General features: G+C 46.9%; 1 protein-coding gene across 3 annotated transcripts in view; it reads right to left on the reverse strand.

Moving 5' to 3' along the window:
• Positions 1-27,563, reverse strand: part of FSTL4 (follistatin like 4) — a 356,770-nt gene that overhangs the window by 195,705 nt on the left and 133,502 nt on the right. For all 3 annotated transcript variants that reach the window (XM_073221561.1, XM_073221559.1, XM_073221560.1), the window contains exon 4: positions 333-581. In XM_073221561.1, the coding sequence (XP_073077662.1) occupies positions 333-581 (249 nt within the window). The remainder of the gene's footprint in view (positions 1-332; positions 582-27,563) is intronic.

Here is a 27,563-nt window from a genome sequence, read left to right on the forward strand (position 1 = left end):
TGTCACCACCTTGCAAGGGCCTACTCCACTCGAGAAACCTGGGCAATTTCTTGGCATCTCATTTCTATCAGACATTTGTTCTTCACCTGCCAGGGCTTGGTTGGGCCTCCCTGGAACCTGGTCTCCACGGGGCCTCCTCTAAGGGCAGGGGTTCTCTGGAGGTAGATGCAAACAGAGCATGCCTCACTGAAACGTCATGCTCCAGTTTTCCTCTTTCTCTACTTCCTTTACATACTTAATCTGAACACTCAGCACCAAGGTTATCTGTCAAAAGGCATTAGAAGATCCATCACAAAACCCAAAAGCATAGAGGCAAGGAGCCATCTTCCTACCTTTAAGGAAACAGTCTTTGCTGTGGACAACGACAATCTTCTTCTCCAGCAGGCAGGCAGCACGGTGGAGCTCACAGTGGTTCTCGTAAAACCTGCCATCGGAGCCGCACACGGGCATGTAGCTGGGTCTGCACGCCTCCAGGCACCGGCACTCAGGCTGCCCCGTCTCCCTGCTGGGCATGCACCTGCTCCCACGGCCACAGAACTTCTTCCCACAGGAGGCCGGCAGACCATCGTGGCCAGAAAGCCCTGTCAAGCATGCAAACACAGAGGGCCAGCTGTGAGCACTTGTGGGTGAGGGTCATGGACTTCTCTGTGCTCCCTCTACCTCTGGAGTCAAGGCCTGGGGCCTCGGAGCACCCACTGGAGGCTCTTCCCCACCCACAGGAGGCAGCCGTGGGTGCCAAGAGCTGCGCTCTGCCATACAGCTCAGATGAGGGCTGACTCACACCGAGCATCCCAGATACAACCCCTGCCCATTCTGGGAGTGGGAGACAATAGGGGGTCACACAGAGGGGACCAAGTGTCAGTGGGCCTGGCCTGCCCACTGAGCGGAGGAGGGCTTTCCAGGACACAGAGGCCTTAAACCAAGGCTCCCACACCCACGCTGTGGGGAGAGGCCTGATGTAAGGCGTTCTGTGCATGGGTGGGCGTGGAGAGAGGGTACGGGGGCCGAGGTGCGGTCCTAGGAGACGTAGAGAGCCAAGCCAATGGGTTTCCATCTGACGTTAGGCACTGGAGTGACTTGTGGAGTTTAGGGAGGAAGTGGTACCCCAAGCCCAGGATGGGGGCAGTCAAGGCAGGAGGCCAGAGATGGACCTTTCCTTCTGGGAGAATGTGGCCGTGCAGGACACACAGCAGCAGCGGCACCAGCAGCCTGGCTCTACTGCCCGCCCTTCCTGGCACAAAGCTGCAGCCCTGGACAAGAAGGCTGAGACCCTTGCCTGAGAAATGGTCGCAGCACCTGCCATGTTGCTGGGTGTCCTCTGCACCCCACACGCCCGTAATGACCCCAGGCGGTGGTGCCCAGAGCTCATATACCAGCTTATTGCTGAAAGGGTGTGCTTAAGCCAAAGGCCACACAAGCCTCTATAACCAACACTGCACTCCGTCAGAGATGTCTGGAAAATTGCATGATTGCCATGTAGCATTAATGGCAGCAGATAGGAAGTTGAGAATTATAAAGGGATATCAAAATACAAATAATTAAAACACGAATGCAGATTTTATGGCTGCCGAAGTCATTGTTTTTAAGTTTAAACGAAATCTTTTTCAAAATACTCAGCGAGACAGAAGGGCCCTGGCAGTCAAGACTGAACCTTCAGCCCAGCTCCTATGCCATGGGATTAAAATATCTAAGAAAAAGCCTTCTTTTCTACATTTTTGGTTAAGTCTGCTTTTCATCATTTTAGATTTGAAAGGTGAAAAACATCAGTTATCAATAGATTAACTGTTTGAATCAATAATTACTTTAAATTTCTTCAGCGTAGGCAAGCTAAGAAATATTGACTTTTTCTTGAATCATAATAAACTAGAACGTTAAAATATCTCTGTGCAGTGTAGAAGTGCAGATCCTAAGCAGAGCGTGTCCCCCTTATCCACTTTGCTAGTGTCTGTGCGTGCGCGGCTGTGGGGCTTGGGGGCATTCATCAGCATCGATGCGTGTCTTCCTGTCAAGGTTGACGGTCTAGGGGGAGCTAAAGGCACTTGGCAGTCGGGGGTTCTGGTCTGGAGGCCCTCCACCCACTGGGTTTATGGCTGCTTTGCCACAGAGGGTGTTTGATTAACATGACTCTCCTGGGTGGTTGGAAAATGGGTTACCCTGAAAAGTGCTGCCAGCTACTAGAAACTCACACAGCTCTAAAATATCGGCCTTTGTTTCTTTCCCAAGACCAGGCCAGGAAACAGTGTCATTGTATCACTGTTTTAATAAACTTTTCCATGCGGTGGGAAAGGCCCTACTAATCACCCCAATCTGAAGAACCAGAGCCGAAGTGCCTGGCTCTCTGGTCTCTCTGGTCCTGCTGCAGGCGTCTGGCGCCCGCTGAGCTGCCCAGCCCGACCGCTCTCTCTCTGGCCAAGTCAGCTCTAACTCGCTTGGGGTCCAGCTCCCCTCAGCTGCTGGCTCCAGTCTGAGCACGCTCTCTGAATCCCCCTGCCTCTCTCTGGGCTTGGGAGGCCCCCCAGCTTTGTCTGCACATAGACCCCATGCACCCAGGCTTCAAGAAACAGAACAGTTTTAAAAGCTTTTCTCCTTAACTCTGATTTGGTGACACTGCTCAAATCCCTGGAGAGGGGCTAGGACGGGGAGGGAGAGGTCACCCACATGCAGTGACCTTTGGAGGGGTGCATCTCCCCTTGACCTCCAGGCGGGGCAGAATGGAAGCTGGAAGGACGGAAGCATGAAGGACAGACAAACGGTCATGGAGGAAAGAAGCCTAGAATCAGCAATGGCAGAGCAGGAAGGGACTTCAGAGACCACCTCGGTGGGCCTAGGCAGTGCAAGTAAAGCCAGCTCACCATGGACGGGGCAGACTCCCGTTTCCCTGACCCTCTCACCCATGAAATGCCCACCTGCATGCCAAGATTGCAGTGGGCGCCTCTGAAGACCAGTGTCCTCCTGGCCTCTGCAATGCTCATGTTTGATTAGCTTGCAGGTGTGGCTGGGCCTTTCCCACTAGGCTGTCCTCTGATGGGTCAGTGTTAAGAAAACACTTGTGCCAGCCTGTGCTCATCAAAGTTTGTCAAGAATATTCAGTTTCTCTTTGACATGGAAATCAGCTGTCAGTAAATATTTTTTCCTAATTATTTGCAATTCAGACAAAAGTAGCTTTAAAGCCCTGCATCTACCCTTCCAAGCATGTGGACAGCAGGCTCTGCAGGACGTTGAGAATGCCCTGCACAGGGGCTGGCCTGGAGTCCCATCCCTGGCCACAGAGATGCTGACCAGTGGTTTCCTCATTAAACAAGGCCCTTGTTATTAAAACAGAATGAATTCCCCACTCCTAGCAGGACGATGATAAAACAGTAATGGGAAAGGTAACCAAGTGAGACCGCCAGCAACCCCTACAGTGTTTATGAGGAAGACCATGGTGCATGAAAGATATAATGTGCTTAATTTATAGTCGTAAAGAAAGTCATTTAGCCAGATTAGAAACTGATCATCTTACCAAGTAAGCTGCTTTTCAACACTAATTAAATTTACTGAACACAGTCAGACATGGGAATTGTTACATGAAAGTTACAGCAGAGAAACAAGTCCACTGGTACCAGCTGATGCTGAAGACGCCCTCGTGACCCCGATCAGGATGCTCAATGTGGCACATCACGGAGCTGGGACTACCATCGCCTCAGAGCACAGGAGAAGGTGGTGTAGGTTAGCAACAGCAGGGGTCCAGCCTGCGTGCCCCCTGCACAGGGGTCAGATGAGAGCCAGGGTGGGGAAGGCAGGAAGCCTCCCCTGCTGTGTTCTCTTCTAACCACAACACAGAGCACAGAAAATTCAGCTACTTGGCTTCCAAACTCCGAATCAGTGTCTGTAACTGGTTCCTTGGCCCAAAGTAAACCACAGAGCGTTTCCCTCTTAGGGATCAGGCTGGAATGGCATAAGAGGGGACCCCGTTGGCCCTCAACTTTGGGATGTTAATTGCCTGCTGACATGTTCATCTAGGGCAGCACTTCTCCACGAGAACATGTCCTCAGTGCAATTATGGAGGAGGGCCACCTCCCCTTACACAGCCTTGGGGGTGTGGGGAGGTCACTCCAGGTCTCTGTTGCTGACACAGCCTGGCTGTCCTCCTGCAGGCCTTCAGGCCTCCGGTGAAGGACGGGCTGAAATCCCCACTACCTCACCCCGCCCCACCTCAAGGCCACGGTGAGCTGTTGGCTTGGCTCTAAGGTGGCCTCATGCTCCACAGGGCCCAAAGCAGGCCAAGCAGAGTGGGACATGGTTGCAGAAGTCATGCACAGCACCCACTGCCCTGCACCTACAGCATGCTGCTGCCTGCCATGCAGCCCAGCCTTGCACAGCAGCAGTGTCTAGCTTCTGCAGACAGAAGCTGCTTCTAGGGGCACCAAGTGCCCACCGACCGGCAGGCACAGCTTTTTAGAGATGGATTATTTGCTTTATGTTCTGTGCTTCAATACTGACCCACCAGGGCACTATAACCCATACCCTGGGGCATTGTGAGGCTTTTTCAGATCTAGAGCTGAGGACTCACCTTTGGAAGAGTGGTGTGTGTACAGACGTGTGCAAGTATGTGGGGTGTGCTGCCCAGAAGCTGGATATCATGGGCCCAGTACTCCCCCAACCCTCCCAAGACAACTTATATTCTCAGAGGTGCCCAGGGTGGTCTGGAGATAAGACTGTCTGGCCCCCTTTGACTCCCTCATTGCAGAGACTGCCCAAGTGCCTTCTACATGGTTGTAGAATTGGGATTGGTGGGAAAGCCTGGCAGAGACCTGGCTCTCCAGTCAGTGGGGTTTCTATGCCCCACATGGGTGGTACCAGTGGGCACTTCAGGAGCACCTGTCAGCTCTCCATCCACCTATCCATCCTACAGATATTTTGGGGGCACCTCCTAGGTACCAGATCCCAAACTGTGTTGGGGACACAAAGCTGACTAGGATACTGGCCTTGGGGCACTTACACTGCAGTGTAGGAAGACACACATGAGTGTGACCAGGCAGATAAATCAAGAAGATGAACATGCACTGTGGTAAATGCCAGGAAGGATGTAAGCAGGGAGCTGCAGTGAACCAGCCTGCACCTGGAGGTCAGGTGCCCTCTCTGAGGATGGGAGATTTGGCATGAGAGCTCTGGGGGAGGGGAGGGCGGAGCAGCCTGGGGGCCCTGAGCCTGTGAGCATAGCAGGGGCTGGTGCAGGCAGAGGCCCGGCTCAGCGTCCTGCTCCGAGGCAAACCTTGCTGGCAGACCCAGTCTGCAGGGAGTCATCACTGCAGATGCAAAGTTGCTGCCTTGCCCAAGTGTACCCCTGAAAAAGTGGGGTGACTGGTTTCCTGGAGGTCTTTGTCAACTCCTAGGAACTGAGTCTTGGAGGGACATCCTATCACCTTGATATTCAGCAAGTACCCCCAGCTCCACTCCTGGCTGAAGGGGGCCCATCCCTGAACACTGCCATAGCCAGAAGGCTCTGGGCACCTCTGAGGCTGTGGTAGGGCAGAGAGCAGCCCTCCTGGGCTCTCGCCGCTTAACACCTCAGTGCACCCTCTACACCCCCAGGTGCCCTGGGTTCTGGGCTGCTCCAGGCCCACCTCTGCCCTGGAAAGTCTCCTTCACAGCAGAATGCTGGGAAAAACATCTGTACTTCCTCCCACTGAGATGTGCATGTCTAGTATCCAGCCAGAGTGGGTGATGTACTAGGTAACTGCTATTTACTGAGGCGTGCCAAAAGGGCCAGGCACCCTGCCTGCCACGCAGAATACGTGAGCTCATCTAATCCCCATTTAATCCTCATAATAGTCCTATGAACTAGGCTTCACTCTGAATGTGTTTGTGACATGCCGACATGCCTATTTTACAGGTGAGGAAAAATGAGTCAAGAAGTGACTTGCCTGCTGTCAGAGAGCAAGTAGGTTGAAAGTGGTAGAGCTTAGATTTGAATCAGTCTCACGCCAAATACCTCAGCCCTGGATGAGTCTGCTCAGCCAGGGATATGGTCCTGCCTCAGGAACTCATGCCAGGAGGGTTACGACGTCCATAGTTTGAGCTTCTCCAACATCAGGATACATCCAAACACCAGCATGCCTGGCGTATAAGATCTCTGCTGCTCACACTCTTCAGGAACATACAGCTTAGAGGCCAAGTTAACAGCTTCTCCAAGGGCTAGAGGAGAAAGCCCTGCTTGGGGCTTTGAACACCAGGGGCCCAGACCCACCCCTTGTCACATCCCTAATCCCTGACCCCCTCCCCTGAGAAATATTATGCTGTCTCTCAGCCTCAGCACATCCCTGCCACCCTCCCTTGGTCTCTTCCCTTGACATTGTTCAGGTGACTTCTGGGCAGGTGTGATGCCCTCTCAGTGACCAGAGAGCACAGCCTAAGCTACGGCAACTGTGTGCTTCATGAAAGCACAAATCTGAGCAGTTCTGCAAGACTTGACCAAATTCTGTAGGTCCCAAAGCTGAACAGAAATATACAGTTACCTGCTGCTGGGAAGTAACACTAACTTGTCATGTGTATTGCTCACAGATCCTAAACTGAGGTCTGACAAATTGGCTTCAAAATAAAATGCTGTGCCGAAGTCAGGAATGCCTGGAACATGGGAAGGGAAGGAAGACCTTTCACTTGTCAGCAGGCTATCAATTCTGCCCCAGGTGTTTATCTAACCAGCTCCATGTCAAAGCAAAGCACAAGCCAGGTTACTACACATCTTTCAACGCCCCTGGACACGGCTTTTGAATGTAGTTCTTCCCAGTCACAAACACAGGTGACAAAGTATACTTTTCAAACACTGAAAAACATGGCTCTCATGAGAATATGGAGTGACCCTAAGTTAAAGATTTATTTAGCTCATTAATGAGGGGACCTGCAGGGGGGTAAAGCTGGCTCAAAGAAATCAGAGGAGGCACACTGATGTGGGAAAGAGAAGGGGACTGAGGTGGCCAGGTGAGGCATGCGGCCCCTTATGACATGCAAGGCAATAAACTAAGCACCGGGGTTTTCATGAGAAAGAATTCGCATCTTCACTGGAAATAATTTACAAGCCAACATGTAACTACATAGAGCTTTTAACCAGCAGAAGCAGTGATGTGAACAAAGATGCAAACCCCCAGCGCAGCCCAGCAGGTGTGCCTTGGGTGGGCCCAGCAGTGATGTGCCTCTGTGACCCTGGGGACCCGCCACCCTCGGCCTCATTCCCCTGGTTGGGATCGTTTCCCCAAAGTACATGCAGTTGTTAGTCAGAAACATAGAAACAAGCGGGATGAAAAGGCAAAAGGCCCCCCAAAGATGATCAACTCAGGGAGCTGATCAAATAGAGCCAGAAAGCCAGAAATGGCTCAGAGAGTTAATCAGATGAAGCCACAGGGTCCGAGAGTGACTCAGGAAATGTCCAGGGTCCCACCAAATAAGAAACATCAGAGGCACAGGCACAGCACAGCTCCTGTCCCCATTTCACCAGTCAGAACAAGCCTAGAGAAGGGACAGCTCTGCCCTGCCAAAAACCACAGAAAAGAAGCCTGAGAATGAGCATCCACACCTGCCTGTCTTATCTTAGGCAGGCCTGCTGTGTTACTCTGCGCAGAGTGTATTAAAACTTGCTTTGCTTTCTTGACTTTGGTCTGTCGTCTCACTGTATCTGACTTCCCTGTGACACCAGGCCGAGTCCTTTCCTTCCCAACACAGTGACAGATGTCATCTGAGAGGCTGCCAAGGACTTTCACCTTTTCCTCCAATCTGGGGCATCCTTTCCCCTTTGAACCCCTAGAGTTACAAAAAGACCCCAGAAGGGGGGAAATGAGGCCCTAAACCACCGAGCTCGGCTTTGCTGAGACCGAGGAGAATGCTCAGGTGGGGAGCAGAGTAAATGGGCTGGAGCTGGCCTGAGTGGGAGCTGATGACCAGCCCTGCTTCACCACTGCAGCGCATTGGAACTCATCTTAGCATTCACCCAGCGCCACTTGGATTCCAGGTAACATGTGGCTAAACCTCAGTATTGACCCAGCCCTGTGCTCCCAGCCCTTGTTAGCTATGTGACCCCAGGCACGCTGCCCTTTATCCCTCTAACTTAAAAATGAGGATAACAATGACTTCCACTTACAGGACTGTGTTGAGGATTAAGCGAGATAATTCACGTACAGAGCTTGGCACGTGGTACCCAATTCAGACATGCAGAATTAGTGATAGATTGAGTAAATAGGACCGAAAGATATGAAGCTATTTGGTTTTACTGATGCAAATGAACATAGTGTAGTCTAGTTATAGTATTCAGGAGGCCTGCCTTAATGAAAAGGAGCATTTTTATGTTGAAAGCTTTGACTGGTTTTAAAAAGCAGACTTGAAATAGCACGCTTCCAAATATCTCAAGAAAATGCTTCCCTTGCAGTTTCCCTTGTATCAGGGATTTGCTTGACCCTTGTAAACTCGGCTGGTTGGAAGTCTTTAATCACACATTCTCAGGGCATAGTGACCAGACCCGAACTGCAGGCCCCCCTCGGCGCCTCGGGTAGGGATGGGCAGTCGCCTGGAGCCCTGACCTGTTAGGTGAGCCTGGAGCTCCGTGTGAAAGGCAGCCCATGGGCCCTGGTGCTGCCTCTCTCCGGCCCGCAGTCAGGTCCTAGTGTTTCTCTTTCTTCTGGGAGCCCACTGCACTGTTCTGCCATTTCCCCTCATGTTGTTTGATAATGACAGTGAAGCTGCCTGACGCATGATTTCTAGAGCATTCTCCCCAAGGCCTCCCACAGGCACCCTCCACCTAACACAGGCTCCCAGCCTGCTGACCTAAAGCTTTTTCTGGCTGCTTGCCAGCGCTTAGCCCTTCTCACTGTCAAGGTGGAGATCTCTGCTCCTTTGGGTCCTTCCACATACAGCAGGCCCAGGGCAGGGCCCCCAGCAGCCACCCTTCACAGCTGCTTGGAGCTCTAGGCTGGGGATGGGTGATCTCTCTGGTTTCAGGGCAAGGACCAGACCCTACTTCTTATGTTCACAGCTCCGCACAGGGCCTGGCACAGAGCAGGCTGCAAAAACTGCCAGGTCAAAACCTGGGTCTGATTAAGATGCTGCAGAGACCCAAGATTGCTGGCTAGAGGTCTGAGTAATCAGAAATCAATGGCTTCAAAGAAACAGATGGACTGACATGCTGAGCAGCAGGAAGAAGAGACTTTGGCAAGCACTGAGTTGGGAGCCTAGAGACCTGGGTTCCATGTGGGTTCTGCCCCTGTAAAAGCAAGTCTTTTTCACGTGTAAGCTTCAGTTCCCTTATTGGTACCAAGACAGGGTTGTACAGAGATTCCCTGAGATTGAAAATAACCTCCTACCTGTGAGTTTAAGTATATAAGAGCCTGTGTTCTAACTTGCATGTCTTTTGGCTATAATAAGACTACAGTCATCCTTCTTTTTATCTCTATTTGTCCTATCAAGTTATCTCAACTGGCTTTTGAAGGGTTATTTCAGAGACCTTAGAAAGAAATGCTGCATAAAAATGTGAAGCACAATAGGATTTTTGCCCTTAGGAGAGTTTCTTTTACAAAATGGTTTTGTTTTTAGAGCACTTCCTCTGAATTTATTCCTATCCCCAAGCTCCTGTTCTTTGCCTAAAGCCTCTTCAGTTTGCATCTGTCTTTTTCTCTGTCACCAGATCCCTCATTTTTCCTCCTGGTACCAAGCTCCCTTGTCATTTTCTCTAGCTCCTCAGGGCTTGCCGCACCTTCCAGCTGGGGGGCCAGATGTCGCTGCTCTGGGTGGGTCTCCTGTCTCCCGCTGACGCCTCAGTGCGTGGGCTCTTTCCTGCACCTCCACAAGCTAACGATTCAAGGCCAGGACGCCTTGGGCTGCTTCCAATTATTTCAGGGATTATCGTGGAGACACTCAGCATGAGCCACTGTGGTGCTGCCCCCCACTTGGTCCTCTAGTCTTAGGAGCACCAAGGGGATGCTGAATTCTTTCAGGGCCCTTCACCTGCTGTATGAGTGTTGCCCTAGGTCAATACCTTGCCTTGGTAGATCGCTTGTCATAGATGTGTGTCTCACAAAGAGAATAACATGCTCTTCTCCTTGATTATCCTTCTAAGAAAAGAAGTGAAGCTCAATGAAAATATTTAATATTAGCACAGCAAAATTGAGTATTGTCTAATCAGAAAAGTATCGATTTTTCCTTTCAAAGATCTGTCCTTTTCCCTTAGTGGGATTAGCAGCCATAAAAATATGTACCGGGTGACATCAAAACAAAGTTTAGCAACTGTTTTAAGTAGTTAAGCTCATTTCTTGTCTTCTCAGTTCCCACCTCTGGCTTGCCTGAACTAGGTAGCTGCTGAAGCCTCTGGCAGGTGAGCCTCAGGGCTCAGGTGAGGCTGGCTTTCCTGGCTGAATGGCTGGGCTGGACTTGCTCTAGTGCTGAGACCAGGAGAGCATGTGTTGTTGTGAGAATCAGAGGCTTTTTCCAAGTGTCTCCACAGGGCTCTGACCTCCCATCTCCTCCCACACAGAGGCCATTGGGGTCAGCCAGCCCCTCATCAGGGACTATTTGTGAGACCATTTGTGCCTTAAGCTACTTTGGTGTCTGAACTTGAATCACACTGAGCAGGCTGCAGAAAAGAAACAACTCCATGAAGGGGTCCAGTCTCCAGGGAAAGGGAGAACCAGAAATAGCGCTGCAAGAAGAGGAAGACAACTTCAGTAGAAACAATAAGTGTCACGACTCCAGGAGACTCGAGTACAGCACAGAGGGAAATGTCAAGAGAACCATGATTTTTGAACTAAAAAGCAAATGAGAGGAATTTAAGGAGAGAATGGTCACTATTGAGACTCAGATTAGTGGCCTCTAAGATCAGGTAGAGGACATATTGCAAAGCCCAGAGTGAAAAATAGAAATTAGAAGTCCTAAAATACTGTAGTTATAACAATTAAACTTTAAGAAAAAGGGTATAGAGGAACCCTCCTTAGATATGCCATCTTAAATGGCCAAGCACTGTTTCAATTAAAAGCAGGAGCCAGACTGGGATACTTGTCTTCATTTTTATTTAAAAAGAAATTGTAATAAGACAAGAAAATGAAATAATCAGTAACAATTTGGAAAAGGCAACTAACAACTGTATCTTTTTTTGCTGATTGTGTATCTGTATACTTAGAAAACCAGGAGACTCTAGTGAAATATTAAGATTGTAAGAGAATTAAGATGAGGTGGTTGAACAGATGATAAATATGACAAAATTGATCATTCTTCTCTTTATTCACAATAAATCATTAGAAATGGAAAAGGGAAAAAAATAGTCCACTCATAGTAATGGTAAAATCCATAAAATATTTATGAATAAATTTAACAAGAAAGCAGTAGGACTGATATGAAAAAGACTATAAAATCTTACTGAAGGTCATAAAATAAGATTTGAACAAATGCAAAGACATTACTTATTCTTGGGTGGGAAGTCATTACCATAAATTTACACATTTAATGCAGTCCTTTTGGAATTGGATAAAAGGATCTTAAGAAGTTCATTTGGAATAATAAATCCCCCCAGATAACCAAGAGAAATAAGAAAAAGAATAGTCAAGGGGGATGTGCTTTATCAGATACCAGAACGTCAAACCAGAAAGTTGTTATAATCAAATCAATAACATACTGGCTGAGGAATAGACAATTGAATGACTGTAGATTCAGGAATAAAATAGATTAGAGGATCCAGAAATAAATCCCAATGTACAGGAGAACTTGATGTTTAACAAGAGTAACCACTACATCAGGAGAACGATAGTCATTCAATAAATGATGCTAGGGCAACTAGCTACCCAACTGGAATAAAACAACCTTGGAATCCTATTTCACAACACATGGAAATCAAATTCTAAAAACTATGAAGTCAATTTTTCTTATTACATAATGAGTAGATATAAAAGAATACTTATGCACTTTGTGGACAGCATAAGCATTACAGTACAATGACAACGATGTACGAATCAATCCGCTTAAAGAAGTTTCATCAGTGTCAAACGTCTCCATCGTCCTCTTCCTAATTCTATGCCCTCATTTCCACGCAGAGGTAAACAGTATCCTGAATTTTGTAGTTATTATTCTTTTGCTTTTCTTTGTAATTTGACCTTCTCTTTGTATTTCTATGCAACCTATTGCTTATTTTACATGTTTTTTAACTTTCTATGAATGAATTATCCTGTACCTGTTTATCTGAGACTTACCTTTTTTGCTTATACTATGCTTTATATCTTCCACATCTTTGCATACACCTGTAATCATTCATTTTCACTTATAGTGCCCACTGTATATACATATCATTATTCATTTATATAGTCTAACTAGGTTGTTTATTGCCTTTTTCTGTGGTCTTCTTTCTCTCTTTTGTTTCCTTATTTGGATTGAATACTTCACCTTTTTTTCCCCTTCTATTCACATAAAAAGTAAAAATGCCCTTTTTATTCCTCCACCGTTTACTCCATAAATTTAAAAATGTATAATTAGCCCAAAGTCTAAAGTTAACTACTACTTTTACCCTCCCCATGAAGAACCTTGGAACATATGAATTCCAATCTCTCCTTTCCTGACCAGATACATGTCAATGGTATATATTACATCTTTAGTCCTTATAACTCTGTCTTATGCCTCAAATTCTTGCAGTTCTGTGTGTCTAAGATATCCATTTTATCCTTATTTTAAAGAGTTATTTATGCTGTATAATTAATTCTAGGTTCACAGATTTTCACTGTCAATTCAGTAAAGATTTTTTTCCCCTGCTCACTGGCTTCCATCGTTGTTGAGATGTCCGTTGACAGCCTTTTCATTCCTTTGTAGGTAATCCATCTTTTCTCTTTGAATAATTTCAAGATCTTCTTTTTGGTTTTCTGTAGTTTCTCTGTGATGCAAGTGTACATACTTGTTTACATTTATTCTGCTTGTAATTCATTGGGTTTCCTGGAAACGAGGATTCTTGTCTTTCATCAGTAAGTGAAAACTCAAGGCCGTCTTCCTTTAAATATTATGCCTGGCCCATTATTTCTCTTTCTTTTTCAGGTGGTCAGATTGGACACATGTTACAAGTTTCCATTTTATCTCAACATTTCTCTTGCATTTCCCATGTTTGTTTTTTCTGGGCTGCATTCTGTCTAATATTTTCAAATTCACCTTCCAGCTCTGGAATTCCCTCTTCAGCTTTTTCTAATCTACTCTCACACCCTCCCACTGAGTTTTTAACTTTGAACTTTTATTCTAGAAGCTCTATGGATCAGTTAATCTCTTGATTATTAACCATATTTCCAATCTTTCAAAAATATTAAATATACATATTATATATTTTATATAGTTTTGCTGGTTATGCTGGTTCTAACATGGTCCTTTCCCATGGTGCTTTAGGAATTTTTTTTTAAATGATCTCACATTGCCTAGAAGTTTATCTGTGAAAGTTTTTGAGGCATAGTTTGAAGATGGGTTCATCCTGATTGTGTTAGGCACCCAAGGACTCTCCCATTCTGGGTTAAACTAAATTTCATGTTTGAGATTTTCAGACTACCCAGGTAGTTTGCATCTGAGCTAGAATTCCTGCGGGGATCAGCATATGGTTACACATTATCAGGGGACTCTCCCTCTCTAGTTCCTCTTTACTCTCTAATCTTGTGCCAAGATTCAAGGTAAGTACATTTTCTTGTAGTCCCTGGGACAGGGTGAGCCTCTTTCTTGTCCACCCTCCCACTACTGTAGATATAACCCTTTGGGACCCCAGGTTTATATGGGGGGGATTTTCTAAATATGTCCACCTTGGAAGATCCCTGGCATTTGCCCTTGGTACCCTGAATCATGCAGGGTGTGCAAGCCGAAGTGACAGCTCACCCAAATTTCTCAAAAGCCCTCAAGGTAAAGCTAGCTGCACGTATTTTACTTCGCTGGGCTCCTGATTTCACTTGCTTTTTTAGCCTCTATGTACTCTTTATTTTCTTACTAGCACATCAGTTTTTAAAAGGATATTTAAAAATATTTATCTGCCATATTGCCAGAGGCAGAAGTCAGATTATGATTTTTCAAAATAAAATCTAATAATTAAAAAAACACTTTGAGATAAATACAGGGGTATTACTTTCAACACCCTAGTACTTAGCTCTTCGGAGAGAGATGAGGCAGTGCCTGTTGCAGAGGTGCCTCAGGGAAGGCTGGGGTCATTGCCAGATAGCTGTCATTAAATTTCCTGAGTTCATCCGCCTGATTAAAGCAAATTTAAACTCTTCATTACCAGGAACTTAAACAATACAGATAAGTCTATACATAGGGTGCAGTGGAGGAAAAAAAAGAAAAGGACACAGCTGTCACCAATATCCTATGTTTCTTCTTCCATCTTTCCAGTCAAAACCCAGAGGAAAGGTCTCTCTGGAGCAGTACTTTCCTGTAGCTGTGGCTGATAACAAATGCACAAGTCAGTGATTGACCCCTTTTGGACTACTTCTGATGAAGGAAATTAAAAAACACTGAGTTGAGTTTGAAGCATTTTCTGGGTAAGGATGCCCATTGTGTCCACTAGGCCCACCACAGTGCAGGGCTCCAGCCTATAATGTCATCTGATCTTTAGTTAACGTTGACCAGAACAAGCCTATTTCTGACTGGCTCTGCTCTTCTGAGGCAGTAGCACCTGACGGTAGTGGCTTTACCTTCATTGACATATTTCTACCTAAGGCCTGGGCAGAAGTCACTTTGTAATCTGTATTGGCTCAATCTGTATTATAGTGGCAAAATTAGACAGTATTAAAAACCAAAATATTCTTCTAAGCAGGTCATATTAACCAAAACAAAATTATCTTTGACTTGTGATACCAAGTATTCTTATTATTTCAATTCTAAACATGTCAGAATGACTTTTCCTTATTTATTCCAAGGAGAGAAGACTCTAATGATATTTTAGTTCCAAAAATTCATAGCTAAGAGGAAGACAGTGGAGCACAGTGGTGGCCAAGTGGGGGTCAGGGCATCACAAGGAAGGAGACCAACAGGATGGTAGCTTGTCGGTTCTGCTCAGCTAGACAGCTGAGCTGGGTGGTGGCCAAGTGGGATTAGGGCCCACACAGGAAGGTGGCTGAGTGGGACAACAGCCTGGTGACCTAGCAATATATAGTTACATTGAGGATGATGGGAGCTAGGTTTCTCACTGAAGAACAGTTACAAATGTGAAGAGGGGAAGCTAGAAAGAACTCTGCACCAGCACTGGAGGCATTGATGTGAGCACAAGAGTTTTCAAGATACATATGTACGTACATATATATGTATGTATAGACATACACTCAGACATTTCCAATATCTCTTCTCTGAGGTGATCTGGGAAGCAGCAAAACCCCAATAGCAATGAGCACATTTAATTCTCATGTTTTGGTTCTGAATCCAATTCACCTCTAAAGGGAACCAAGGCTCTTCGAAGAAATGCTTTATTCTAAGGAAGGGGGCCTGGAAACTATAAGCCTAGAAAACTCGTGCCAGAAAGTATAAAAAAAGCACTTAAAGAATCATGGGACATATCAGAAGGATGCAGAAACCTGTTTGAAGATGCTCCCCAGTAGCCAAATCTGGAACATTTGGAGTATAAAAATAATGAGAGTGATGGGTGATATGCCATTGACTATAATAGAAATCCATGAACCCATACTGATTTTTCTTTAAGTAAGTAAGTCAATGGAGAAAAGAGAGAACTCTTCTTTACAGTAGAATTTCAATTAATAAATATAGAAGAAATGATGGAATGAGAAAATTTTCATTTTGCAAACATCATAGTACTAATTAATTCAGGCAAAAAAAATGAATAAATGCAAAAACTAGTGGGTGAAAGAGGAATAATGGGATATTTACATAAAAAATCATTAATTAATTTTAAAGGGAAACAGAGTCATTCTGCAGTGGAAAAAGCTGGCAAATATTACCTTGTTCAAGTGATCAAAGCTAACGTTAGCAGTGATGGGACAAATTAACATCAATTCCTACTTGATGGGCTACAGGAGAAGAGCTCAGCATTACTTATATTCTTGTAAAAAATTCATAACCTCAATGTAGTCACAGAAAAACATCACACAAACCCAAACTGAGGGACATTATTAAATGACTAGCCTATAATCTTAAAAAAAATGTTAAGGATCTGAAGGCCAAAGGAGGATGGAAGAACTGCTCTGAACTGAAGCAGGCTGAGCACAGATGACAACTAAGTGCAGTGGGTGGCCTGGTTTGAATTCTCTCACTAAAAAAAAAAAAAATTATTAGGACAGTTGGTAAAACTTGAAAAAGAGTTTTGAGTGAAAAATATATGAGTTCTTTATGCTGTTCTTGCCATTTTACAGTAATATGGAAAATATTGGGGAAAAAATAGGGTATCTCAAATTTCACAGACATAATTTTACTTCTGTCTAGGCTATAAAAGTTTGCAAAAGATTGTTGTTCTCACTATCACAAGAAAACACCAGAAAACTACAATTCATTTATTTTTAAAGTCATGGGACAGAAATGAAGGCATATATGTCTAAGTGAATCAAATTCAGAGAAGAACTAGCCTTTATTAAAACTGAAGTCATAAATATCTGAAATAAAGGATTTATTAAATGGACTTTAATAAGAATAAGCTGACTGGACACAGGAAAAAATGAGATCAAGAAATTCAAAGATAAGTCAATAACAGATGAGGCCAAGACTGAAGCACAGATTAGAAAGGTAAAAAATAAACATTGAGCAGATCATTATCAAACTGTGGGATAATCTGAATAGGACTGACATACATGTCACTGGAGTTTCAGAAGGAGAGGAGAGAAAGGATAGGGCAGGAATATTTGAAAAGATATTGACTAAAAGTTTATAAAAACTGAAAGACATTTTCCCAATATCCAAGAAGGTAAGTAACCTTGAGTAAAATAAATACAAGAGAAACCACAAAGTCAAACCATCATCAACTACTGAAGACCAAAAATAACAAGAAAATGTAAAAAGAAGTCAGAGAAAAAAGATACATTTTCTTCGAGAAACAGTAATAAGAATGTTTCACTTCTCATCAGGAAAAATGGAAGTCAAACGGCAATGAACTAAGCTTCTCCTTCAAGAAGAAAGAAAAAGAAAGAATATCAAAATGAAGTAGAAAAAAGAAAACTAAATCTAAGAGATCACCAAAATAGAAAACATTCCTGCCAGCAGCATGTGAATGTTCTGCTTCTCCCATATCCTTGTCAACACTTGCTATGGTCAGTCTTTTAAATTTTAGCCATTCTAATAGGTGTACAATGGTATATTGTTATGGTTTTCTTCTGAATTTCCTAATGACTAATGATGTTGAGCATCTTTTTAATATGTTTATTTGCCATCCATAAGTATTTATCCAGGAGAAATGAAGCCTATGCCCAGAAAAGGACATGTACAAAAATATTCATAGGGGCTTTATTCATAACAGCCCCTAAAAGGAAATAAACCTAACCTGCATAAACAGGAAAGACAAAGCAAATTTTTATATAGGCATACAACAAACTACTCAGCAATAAAAAAGAACAAACTGACTCACCAAGATGGAGAGAAAATTAAAAAACATCATGTTGACTGAGAGACACAAAAGGTTTCTTACCATGTGAATAGCTAAACTTATCTATCCATGGTGATTGGGACTGAACGGTGATTGACTCTGTGTGGGAGGGTGGCTGGAAAGGGACTTGAGAACACTTTCTAGGATAATAGAAACGCTTTATGTCTTGATTTGAATAATTGACAAAGGACTATGCATTTCAAATCATGTAAACTACATTTCAATTTTAAAAAATCTGTATTCAGGTTTTACTTTTCTTCAAGACAACGCTTAAGATTAAATGATCACAAACAGAAACTTGAGAAATCCTTCATATGCTTCCCAAATCTTACCCAGTAATCGAGGGCTTCCCACGTGTACAGGCTGGGTAGAGGGGCTCTGGTCTACTCTAGATTTTGGGAGGATGGGGCCCTCAGACAGGCTCCTGTGCAAATTCCCTGAGAGTCAAATGATCTCCAGTGATGGCGCCACCACAACAGCATGGGCAGGAAATAGGAACCTGGCAGTGACCCAGAGCTGCTCACGCTGCAGAGGTGCTTCTAAAGCCAGAGAGGGTCCCTGAGCAACCCTGGCAGACCCTCTGTTCAGGGACTACAGTCAGGAGGGGCTTTGTGGGTGTGTGACTGGAGTAGTGATACAGGCCCTGCACTCTGAGGGACCTTGGGGTTAAATGTTCTGAGGTTGTTGTCTTGAAATTCTGCATAATTACCTTCAAATTTGTTTTGACGTCTGATAGGACAACTGGGGCTTGGCACACACGCAGTCAGGCCTCACCTGCCTAGGGTAGCACTCTGCTGCCAGTTTCCCTCCCCGCTGGTATCTGTGGGTGGCCTCCCCATATGCAACCGGTGCTGCCACCCTCCACCTTAGGCAGTAAAGGTGTGTCAGGCTGGGGAAGGGGGTCTGCATTTTTGTCATTGCTCTGTACTCCTGGCAGGGGCCTGGGTGGGGGTGTAGGCAGGGTATTGTTTGGACCCACACCACCAAGCATTTCAGGGTGGGTGTGGGGTAAACGGAAATTTTCACCCAGAATGTCCAGAATTTCCCGCCTGGCCTTAGCCTATTTGCATACCAATGGATGTTTACCACAGCAGAGCCTCTGGTTGATCTGGGAGCAAGGGGTGGAGAGAAAACAGCCATTCCCTTCTCTCCTCCTTTCCTGGTACCTAATTGACCTGGTGCCCTTCAGTCAGCATGGCCAGCCCATGCTGTTCTGCCTGGAAGGGGTGGGCAGGAAAGGGGAGCCTGTGCTGTGGAGGGGAGCAGGAGTGGGAGCCTGACTAGCAACCCTGAGAAAGCTGAAAGAAATAAAATCCTTTCTCCCAATCTGCCTTTCCCCTCGACTTACTTTGGTTTAATCAGATTCATTAGGACTCGCCCCAGGCCTAGGACACCCGTCCCCCTGGCGCTATGGTGGGGCATGAGGGCAGCTGTCCCTGCGCCAGGCTGACAATACACTGTGCAAATGGTGGGGGTCTCTTGCTCATCTTCAAGTCAGGTTCTGGACACCCCCTGGTGCAGCGGTTGCAAGCCCACGGTGGAGGCTCATCTGCAATGGGTTGTGGTGGTGGGCCCATGGGGACCTGAGACTCACCCTTGGCTGGGGTCCCCCATTTTTATTTTGCAGTGGGCCCTACAAATTGTGCACTCAGTCCCGGACTCCCCTGCCTGCTCTGTGCACATTTCCTCCTACATGACCCCAAGCCAATAGTTACGCACAGAGGATCCTGGTCTCCCTGTTTGTCAAACTCTTCATGTGCTCTGTCAGTCTGCGTTCTGTGAGATGGCCACGGCTCTGGGTGACACTAGCAAGTTGGCCCAGAAGTGGAGCCGTTTCTGACACCTTATTCACTCTCTTCTGAAATGATTACTAACTGTTCTTGGGAGAATCTTGAATGACAGCTCACAGGTCACAAAGCAGGGTAGAAGAGGGCAGCAAACTGTGGTGGGCATTATTCTTGTTCATTCATTTGTTCACTCATTCAAATGCCTATTGAGCACTACTGTATACCAGGCCCTAATCTATGTACTAGAGATACAGCAGTGGCCCAAACATACAAAAATCCCTACTAGAAGCCCTTATGGAGCTTAAATTTGAATGGAAGAGATAGATAGGAAGTGAGATCAGAGACGTGAAGAGAAAGGAAACTGGGAAAGGGTCAGATAAGGTGGTCAGGGAAGGCTTCTTGGAGGAAGTGGCCTTCCAGCAGGGACTCGCATAAAGCTAGGGATCAATTCAGAGAGGACCTAAGGACAGACCAAGTATCAAGTCCCTGTGGGGGTAAGGAATTTGGTATTTTCAAGGAAGTGCAGGAAGGGTCGCTGAGAAAGAGGTCAAGAAGCAGGGTGGGGACAGAGGCTACAGTGCACGTGGGAGCTGTGACTGTGTCTGAGGAGTGACAACTCCTGGAGGATTTTGAGCAGGAGAGTGATAGGACCCGATAGAAGCGTTAAGAATGCATCTGGCCACTGGCTGGAGGGCTGCCTGTGACAGCAGCAGGGGAAGCTGGGAAGCAGGCTGAGAAGGCCAGGTTGGGGTGAGCCTGGGAGGAGCAACTGTGCACTGCTTTAGGGCTGCTGATACTGCAGATGATGAAGTGAGTGAAAGAGGGGGTCAGGGATGGCGGTGTAGGCGTTTCCTGAAGAACCAGCTGAACACCATTTACTATTCACTGACATGGGGAGAATGAAGGGTGATTACGTTTGGGTGTAAGATCAAGAGATTTGTTCCAACTATATTAAGACTGAGATGTCTATCAAGTGTCCAAGTGGAGACAATCAGGGGGCAGTTGGCTTTGTGAGCCTGGAGCTCAGGGAAGAGGTGTGGACTGGAGACCAAGACTTGGCTGATTTAAAAATCATGGGACTTGATGACATCACCCAGAGAGTACGTGCAGATAAAGAAGAAAAGAGTGTTTTCCTAAGAAAGTTATTCTTAGACAATTCTCAGGTGTAGAAATTTGTGAAATTTAGCAATTCTTCTGCATTAGACAATTTGTGTTTAAATTGAAAATGATCTGTTTAATTAGGTCATTCGTGCTACTTTAAAAGAAATTCTTGCCAAACATTTTACTTCTCTTTTACATGCTGCAAATGGTTAGAGCTTAGAAATAACACCCAAGCTCCTGGGACCGAGGTTACTGTTGCCATGAACCAGCTCGAGGTCTGGTGCTCTGAGAGCCCGAGGCTAACAAAACAGGGATCACGTGGGAGCGGCCTGGGTTCCCCCCAGCCTAGCTCCAGTTTTGAGGTTTCCTTTGTACTTTGCTGTTTGGGACAATGAAGGGTCCCCTCATATTTCCATTACAATAGGCTGGAGCTGGCACACTGACTTTGTTCTGGGACTGAACAACTTAATGGGCCATTTGTTTCCTGGCCAGCATCTCCCCTTCCTGTTCGACTTCTCAGCCCTGTGCACCTTGATGTAGGCAGTGCCCCGAGCCAGTCTTCATTTACACCAGCAGAAACTCAGTCCTAAACCCATTCAGGTGCCCCTGGCTGACCCGTTTGCATTTTAGGAGCTGCAGCGTGCACATCCTTCTCCCCGGGGCGGGGGCTGGGGGCCCTGCCTTGCTGAAAAGTTATCCCCAAACCCCTCCAAGGTGCTGCACACACTGTCCCTGCAGGGGAGGCGCTCCACACATTTGTCCTGGAACCCCAGAGGCAGGGGTGCTGCCTGATTCTGCTGCAGCACGAGGAACTCAGCCAGGGCCACAGGCAAACGGGAGCTTCTAAACAGCTGTTTGCTACATATGGCGGTGGTAGCGCTGGAGGTGGTGGGAAGAGGGAGAGGTGAAGGGGGAGATGGGATGGGGAGATGGGGGCAAGGCAGTGACAGTAGGGACTGAGTTGAGGTGGGGTAACAGTGGACAGGCAGCAGTGGTGGCCCGTGGTGATGACGATGATAAAGGTGGTTAGAGACACAGATCCTTTTCTCCCCCTTTAAGAATGAGTCCACCCACATGCTCACGATGGAGGCCAGGGGACTGTGCATGGGGCAGGAAGGAGACAGACTGACTGACTATAAACCTTTCACAACAGTATACCCTATCTATGCACAAAGGCTGGGTGTCCACGGGAAGGGAGGTGAGCCTCTCTGTGCACATGGCCCATGGGCTGAAGCCTCAGGTGGCACTGAGGAATAGTGCGGTGGTTCCAGGGAATAACCAGCTCACCACTAGACATCACCAAAGGCAAAGGGCACCTGTGGATAAGCAGGGCCATGCCTGCCCCTGTGAAGCCAGGATGGGCTCCCGGCAGAGGAAGGGCATTCTGTCTGACAACATCAGAGGAAGGCCTGTCCCCAGTTTCAGGGACCACTCAGACCTGAGTCACAGCAGCTCACAGGTGGGGCCCCTGCCCCTCCTAGCACACAGGGATTCCACTCTGTGGCTACTAGTGAAGGCCCGTGGGCAGTGCAGGAGGCCATGCCAGGACATCTTATGAAATAATCATGTGAGAATGGTGGAAACACTCTCCTGAGAGTTCACAGAGAACTGAAGAAACATAAACCTGGCAGGACTGTTTTGGAGATGGGGTATAAGACATATTTTTACTCAACACATTAGAGACAAGGAAATGGCACATTTTGATGAGCCCCGTGTTTTCTCAGCCATCATGCGGGTTATGACATGTAGAACACCTGGGTCCCCCACAGCTCCTCTTCGTTTGCTGCTCCTTGCTGTGTCCCTGTGGATGACGCTGATGTTCTAATGGGTTAGAGGAGAATGTCCTCTATGGGCACCACTGCCCATCATAGGCTAGAGGAAGGTGGGTCTGGACAGGGACACTGGCAGTGACCTTGTGGTCACCAGCGGCATTATCAGTTCACATGAGCATTCCCATAACTGCGTTCACTTCTAAACACCATAGAAAGGAAAGAACACTGGCTCTGAAGTCCAACAGTCTTGAGCTCCAGGTCTGGAAAATGGGAGAATAAACTTTCCTTGAGGCCAGCAGAGAAGAATGCATGCATGTAAGAAGAGTGAATGTTAGGTGCCTGGCACACTCTCTGGCCTACAGTGGGTACTGGAAAAATGCTAGATCTCTTCCTTCTTCCCAAGAAAAGGACGATTCAGTAAAAAGGAAACGTTTAAAAACAAAAGATCCTTTCTACAGCAAAATTTCTCATCTGTCTCAGATTATGTTCAAATTTTAGACTGTGGATTAATCTAGTTCAAGTGAATATTGATATAGAAGTTCTCTGAGCTCACATTTACTACATTCCAGACACTGTAAGTGTGTAAGTACTTGATGTAGATTTTCTTCATGGGTGATGGTGTTATCAATTCTTAAAAATATTTTGCTACATAGTTTTTAGTTTGTACATCTTTTTAATATTAAAATTCCATTTAAGTGACTGAAAAAAGAAAACTTTGGCTAATGCTCAAAATTTGTCCCACCAGCTGTTCTTACACTACTCAGATGTCGTGTCCCAGCCTCGTCTTGTCCTTAAGCAGGAGACCCAGAACAAGGCGCCCTGACTCCGGCATGAGCAAAACTAGGCCCTTCTCAGGCGGTGACGCTGTTAAACAGCCAGGCCTGAGGTTCAACAACTGTCCACAACAGGAGTTGTGCTGAGCTATTAAGAAAGAGATACAAGGAAAAACTATTTTGATTGTGAATTCAGACTTTTCAGCAGAAAATGTGGAAAAGTAATCAGCAGACTCCTATCAAGGAAGTTTTAAGGCCCAATTGACCTCCAAGACTTGTGACATCTGAATCTCCACTGTTAGAGACTTGTTTCTTTGACAAGTCCTCTGGGTTCCTCTCTGAAAGTATAAACTTGATCTTTAAATAAAAGCACTGATTATCTTCTTGAGCAAGGGAAACAAAAGCAAAAATGAACACAAGGGACTACATCAAACTTAAAAGCTTCTATACAGCAGAGAACACCATCAACAGAACAAAAAGGCATCTTAGAGTATGGGACAGTATATTTGTAAACGACATATCCGACAAGGGGTTAACATCCAAAATATATAAAGAACTCACATGCCTCTACACCCAAAAAGCAAATAACCCGATTAAAAAATGGTCAGACGATATGAACAGACAGTTCTCCAAAGAAGAAATTCCAATGGCCAACAGACACATGAAAAGATGCTCCACATTGCCAATTATCAGGGAAATGCAAATAAAAACCACAATGAAATATCACCTCATACCAGTTAGGATGGCCAGTATTGAAAAGACTAAGATCAACAAATGCTGGCGAGGATGTGGAGAAAGGGTAACCCTCCTACACTGCTGGTGGGAATGTAAGCTAATTCAACCATTGTGGAAAGCAATATGGATGTTCCTCAAAAAACTAAAAATAGAAATACCATTTGACCTGGGAATTCCACTGGTAGGAATTTACCTAAAGAATATAATTTCTCAGATTCAAAAAGACATATGCACCCCTCTGTTTCCCACAGCACTATTTACAATAGCTAAGATATGGAAGCAACCTAAGTGTCCATCAGTAGATGAATGGATAAAGAAGATGTGGTACATATACACAATGGAATACTACTCAGCCATAAGAAAGAAACAAATTGTATAATTTGCAACAACATGGATGGAGCTGGAGGATATTATTCTCAGTGAAATAAGTGAGGCAGAGAAAGACAAGTACCAATGATTTCCCTCATTTGTGGAGTAAAACAATGAAGCAAAACTGAAGGAACAAAACAGCAACAGACTCACAGACTCCAAGAAGGGACTAGTGGTTACCAAGGGGAGGGGTTGGGGAGAGCTGGTGGGGAGGGAGGGAGAAGGGGATTGAGGGGTATTATGATTGGTACACATGGAGTGAGGGGTCACAGGGAAAACAGTGTAGCAGAGAAAAGGCAAATAGTGACTCTGTGGCATCTTGCTGCACTGATGGATAGTGACTGCAATGGGGTATGGGGGGGGACATGATACCAGGGGTGAATGTAGTAACCACAGTTTTTTCATGTGAAACCTTCATAAGAGTGTATATCAATAATATCTTAATAAAATAAATTAATGAATTAAAAACAAATTAAAGCATTGGTTAATTAATTCACTCACTGAATAATATTGTGTTCCTACTATGGGCGAGGCACTAGATCTTGGGGATACAATGGAAAATGAGACAGACATGGATCCTGCCCTTGGAACCTGTGGTTCCGTTCCCGGTGACCATTACAGCTGTGCAGTTCGTGCACTGCACGAAGTATCCAGAGGGGAATGATATCCGGTCCATACTCTGCTCACTCAGCTATGTACCCTGGCATGGGGTTGAATTTGCTTAGATGAAGGGGCACCATTTTCTTTGTATAAAGCTGCCATCTACTTGCCAAGCCAAGAACCCACAGAGCTCTGTTTGCCCAGCAGGGGTGCTTTTATTCTGATTTACACAAAGTCTCTGGAGCTGGCAGTGGTCCTGAGGAGACAGACCTGAGCCCACAGTCACAGGGCCATGACTGCTCGCCGACATCTCCTTGGCCCGTTGGTGTGGCAGAGGTCTCCTCTGGCCCCCGGCCAGACCCTGGGGGACGGTGGGCCTCAGAGGACAGCGATAGCAAAGAGCATCTGTGTTTGAAGGTGGGGTTAGGGAAGGGAAGCAGGAGCGACTCAGGTGGCTCTAGACCTCGTGCCCAGTACTGCCACCCCCTGGGCCAGGCCCCCCAGCCCGCTGGCCGCGGTGCCCTCCCCTTCTGTGTGGGGAGATGGAACGCACTGCTTCTGCCTTCCCTCAGCCATCCTTTTCCCTGACTGGCCCAGCGTCCCTGGGAGGGGGCCTCTGCTCTCTAAAGCAGCCATCTTCCCCAGCTAGAAGCCCTTAAGGCACAGACTGTGCTGTGGGAAGTCGTGGGTGCTGCCCTTACGTCTGCGTGAAGGGAGGTCCTCCCTGCAAAGGAAGGAAGTGGCGGGGAGCCTGAGGGACCCGCAGAGGAGCCCTGCCTGCCCTTCCCTGGGTGGCGCTGAAGGACAGGGCAGGCACTTAGGTCTCCAGCACAAGGAGCCCCCGTCACTGCGGGCAGGTGCCGGGCAGATAGGCGGTCCTGCCCACTGGCTCCAGTACTTCTGATTGCAGAATGTCCTGAAATTGGTCTCCTGACAAAGATCATTAGGGAAGAGACTGACACCCTGATTCCTCATGACAGATCCCACGGCCAATTAGCCGCGGAGGAGGTGGCCGCACTGATGTGAGGGCGAGGGTGAGATTGCGCTTCAGAGTAAACATGATGTGTGGGTGATGTCCATGGTACGGTGAGGGCCAGGTCCAGGGGCCAGTGCTAGGGTTAGGGCTAGGTGTACGGTAATGTGTAAGGGGAGGATAGGGTTACAGTTAGATTTAGGGTCCCGCTCTGATGTGAGGGCGAGGGCGTGATTGTACTTCAGGGTGAAGGTGATGTGTGGGTGATGTCCATGGAACGGTGAGGTGTCAGGTCCAGGGGCCAGTGGCAGGGTTAGGATTAGGTGTTCGGAATGGTGTACAGGAAGGATAGGGTGACAGTTGGAGTTAGGGTCCTGCTCTGATGTGAGGGTGAGGGCAAGTTTGAGGTTCAGTTTTACAGTGAGGTGTGGGGGACGTTGATCATGACGGTGAGGGGTCAGTCCTGGGCACAGAGCTAGGGTTCCAGATAGGTGTTCCGTGAGGTGTATGGGTAGGATAACATTACAGTTAGAATTAGGATCCAGCTCTGATGTGAGGCTGAGGGCGAGATTGAGCTTCAGGGTTATGGTGAGGTGTGGGTAGCATTGATGCTGACGTTGAGGGGTCAGGTCCAGGGGTCAGGGCTAGGGTTAGGGTTAGGTGTTCAGTAAGGACTACAGGGAGGATAACGTTCCAGTTAGAGTTAGGATCCGGTTCTGATGTGAGGGCGAGGGCAAGATTGTGCTTCAGGGTTAAGGTGATGCATGGGTGATGTCCATGGAATGGTGAGGTGTCAGGTCCAGGGGCCAGTGCAAGGGTTAGGGTTTGGTGTTCGGTTAGGGGTATGTGGAGGATAGGGTTACAGTTAGATTTAGGGTCTGCTCTCATTAGAGGGCGAGGGCTTTGTGCCCCTGGCAAGGTAGGTCGGTTGGGGCCAGGTGCCGGGGTAAGAGGGCAGGCAGGACAGCAATGCTGGGGCTGCACAAAGGGTGGGCATCAGTCCTGCTGCTCCCCTACCCCCAGGTGGACACCTTGCCCGTCCTCACTTCAGTGACTCATCAATAGAACCTTCAAGTCCCTTCTTCAGTTTAACAAACACCACTGCCATCGCATGGCAAGAACCCAAAGCCGGGCTGAAATGTCTCCTCCTTGCAAAAGTCCCCACAAGTTTTGGACAAAGGAAGCTGAGATCTCAAGTTCTAAAGCAATCTTTCCATCCCAGTGTGTTTTGTCATGTTCTCAGTGTTGTGTCGGATGCTGGAAGAAAGGCCAAGGGGAAGTTTGGTTACATTGACTCAGAAAATACCTGTGTTCCTTCTTAAACGCGAGCTTGCAGGACCTCTTCAGAAGACCCAGGCAGTGTGCTGGGGAGAGGCAGCCAGCCCTGGGTTACAATCCTCCTTTTCACCGGTTGTGAGGCCTTGGACGGGTCGTGTGGCCTCTCTGGGCCCCAGTCCACAGCCACAGAGCACAGATGGCAAGCAGTACCTTGCCTAAGGGTGGGAGGTGGTTCACGGGCAGCGCCCAGCACAGTGTGGGCCACTGGAAGGTTCCCAGGACTTGGGAGAGCTTCTTGTTTTATTCACTTGTACAGCCAAATCTTATTCTCAAGGAGCAAACCCAGAAGCCTGAGAGGGCGGAGCCGGTTGTGGCGGAAGAGCTGGAACTGGTCTTCTCAGGGGCCTGCCTTTCCCAATCTGCACGGCCGCTGCCCTCCCTGGAGGGCCCACTGGCTCCTCTCGGTGGGAGTGTGTTAGGGGAGGGATAGGCACGAGTGGCCCTTAGCAGTGTTCCAACCAGGAGTGCAGGTACTGTTGGTAGGCTGGCGTGGCAGTAGGAGGGGGTTCAAGGGTGAAAATGCAGATTCCTCAACTCCATATCCAGTGATTCTGGTGTGCTAGTTCTGGGGCAGGG

The sequence above is a fragment of the Manis javanica genome, chromosome 14 (genome assembly GCF_040802235.1).
Source record: "Manis javanica isolate MJ-LG chromosome 14, MJ_LKY, whole genome shotgun sequence".
In the NCBI taxonomy this organism is placed as follows: Eukaryota; Metazoa; Chordata; class Mammalia; order Pholidota; family Manidae; genus Manis; species Manis javanica.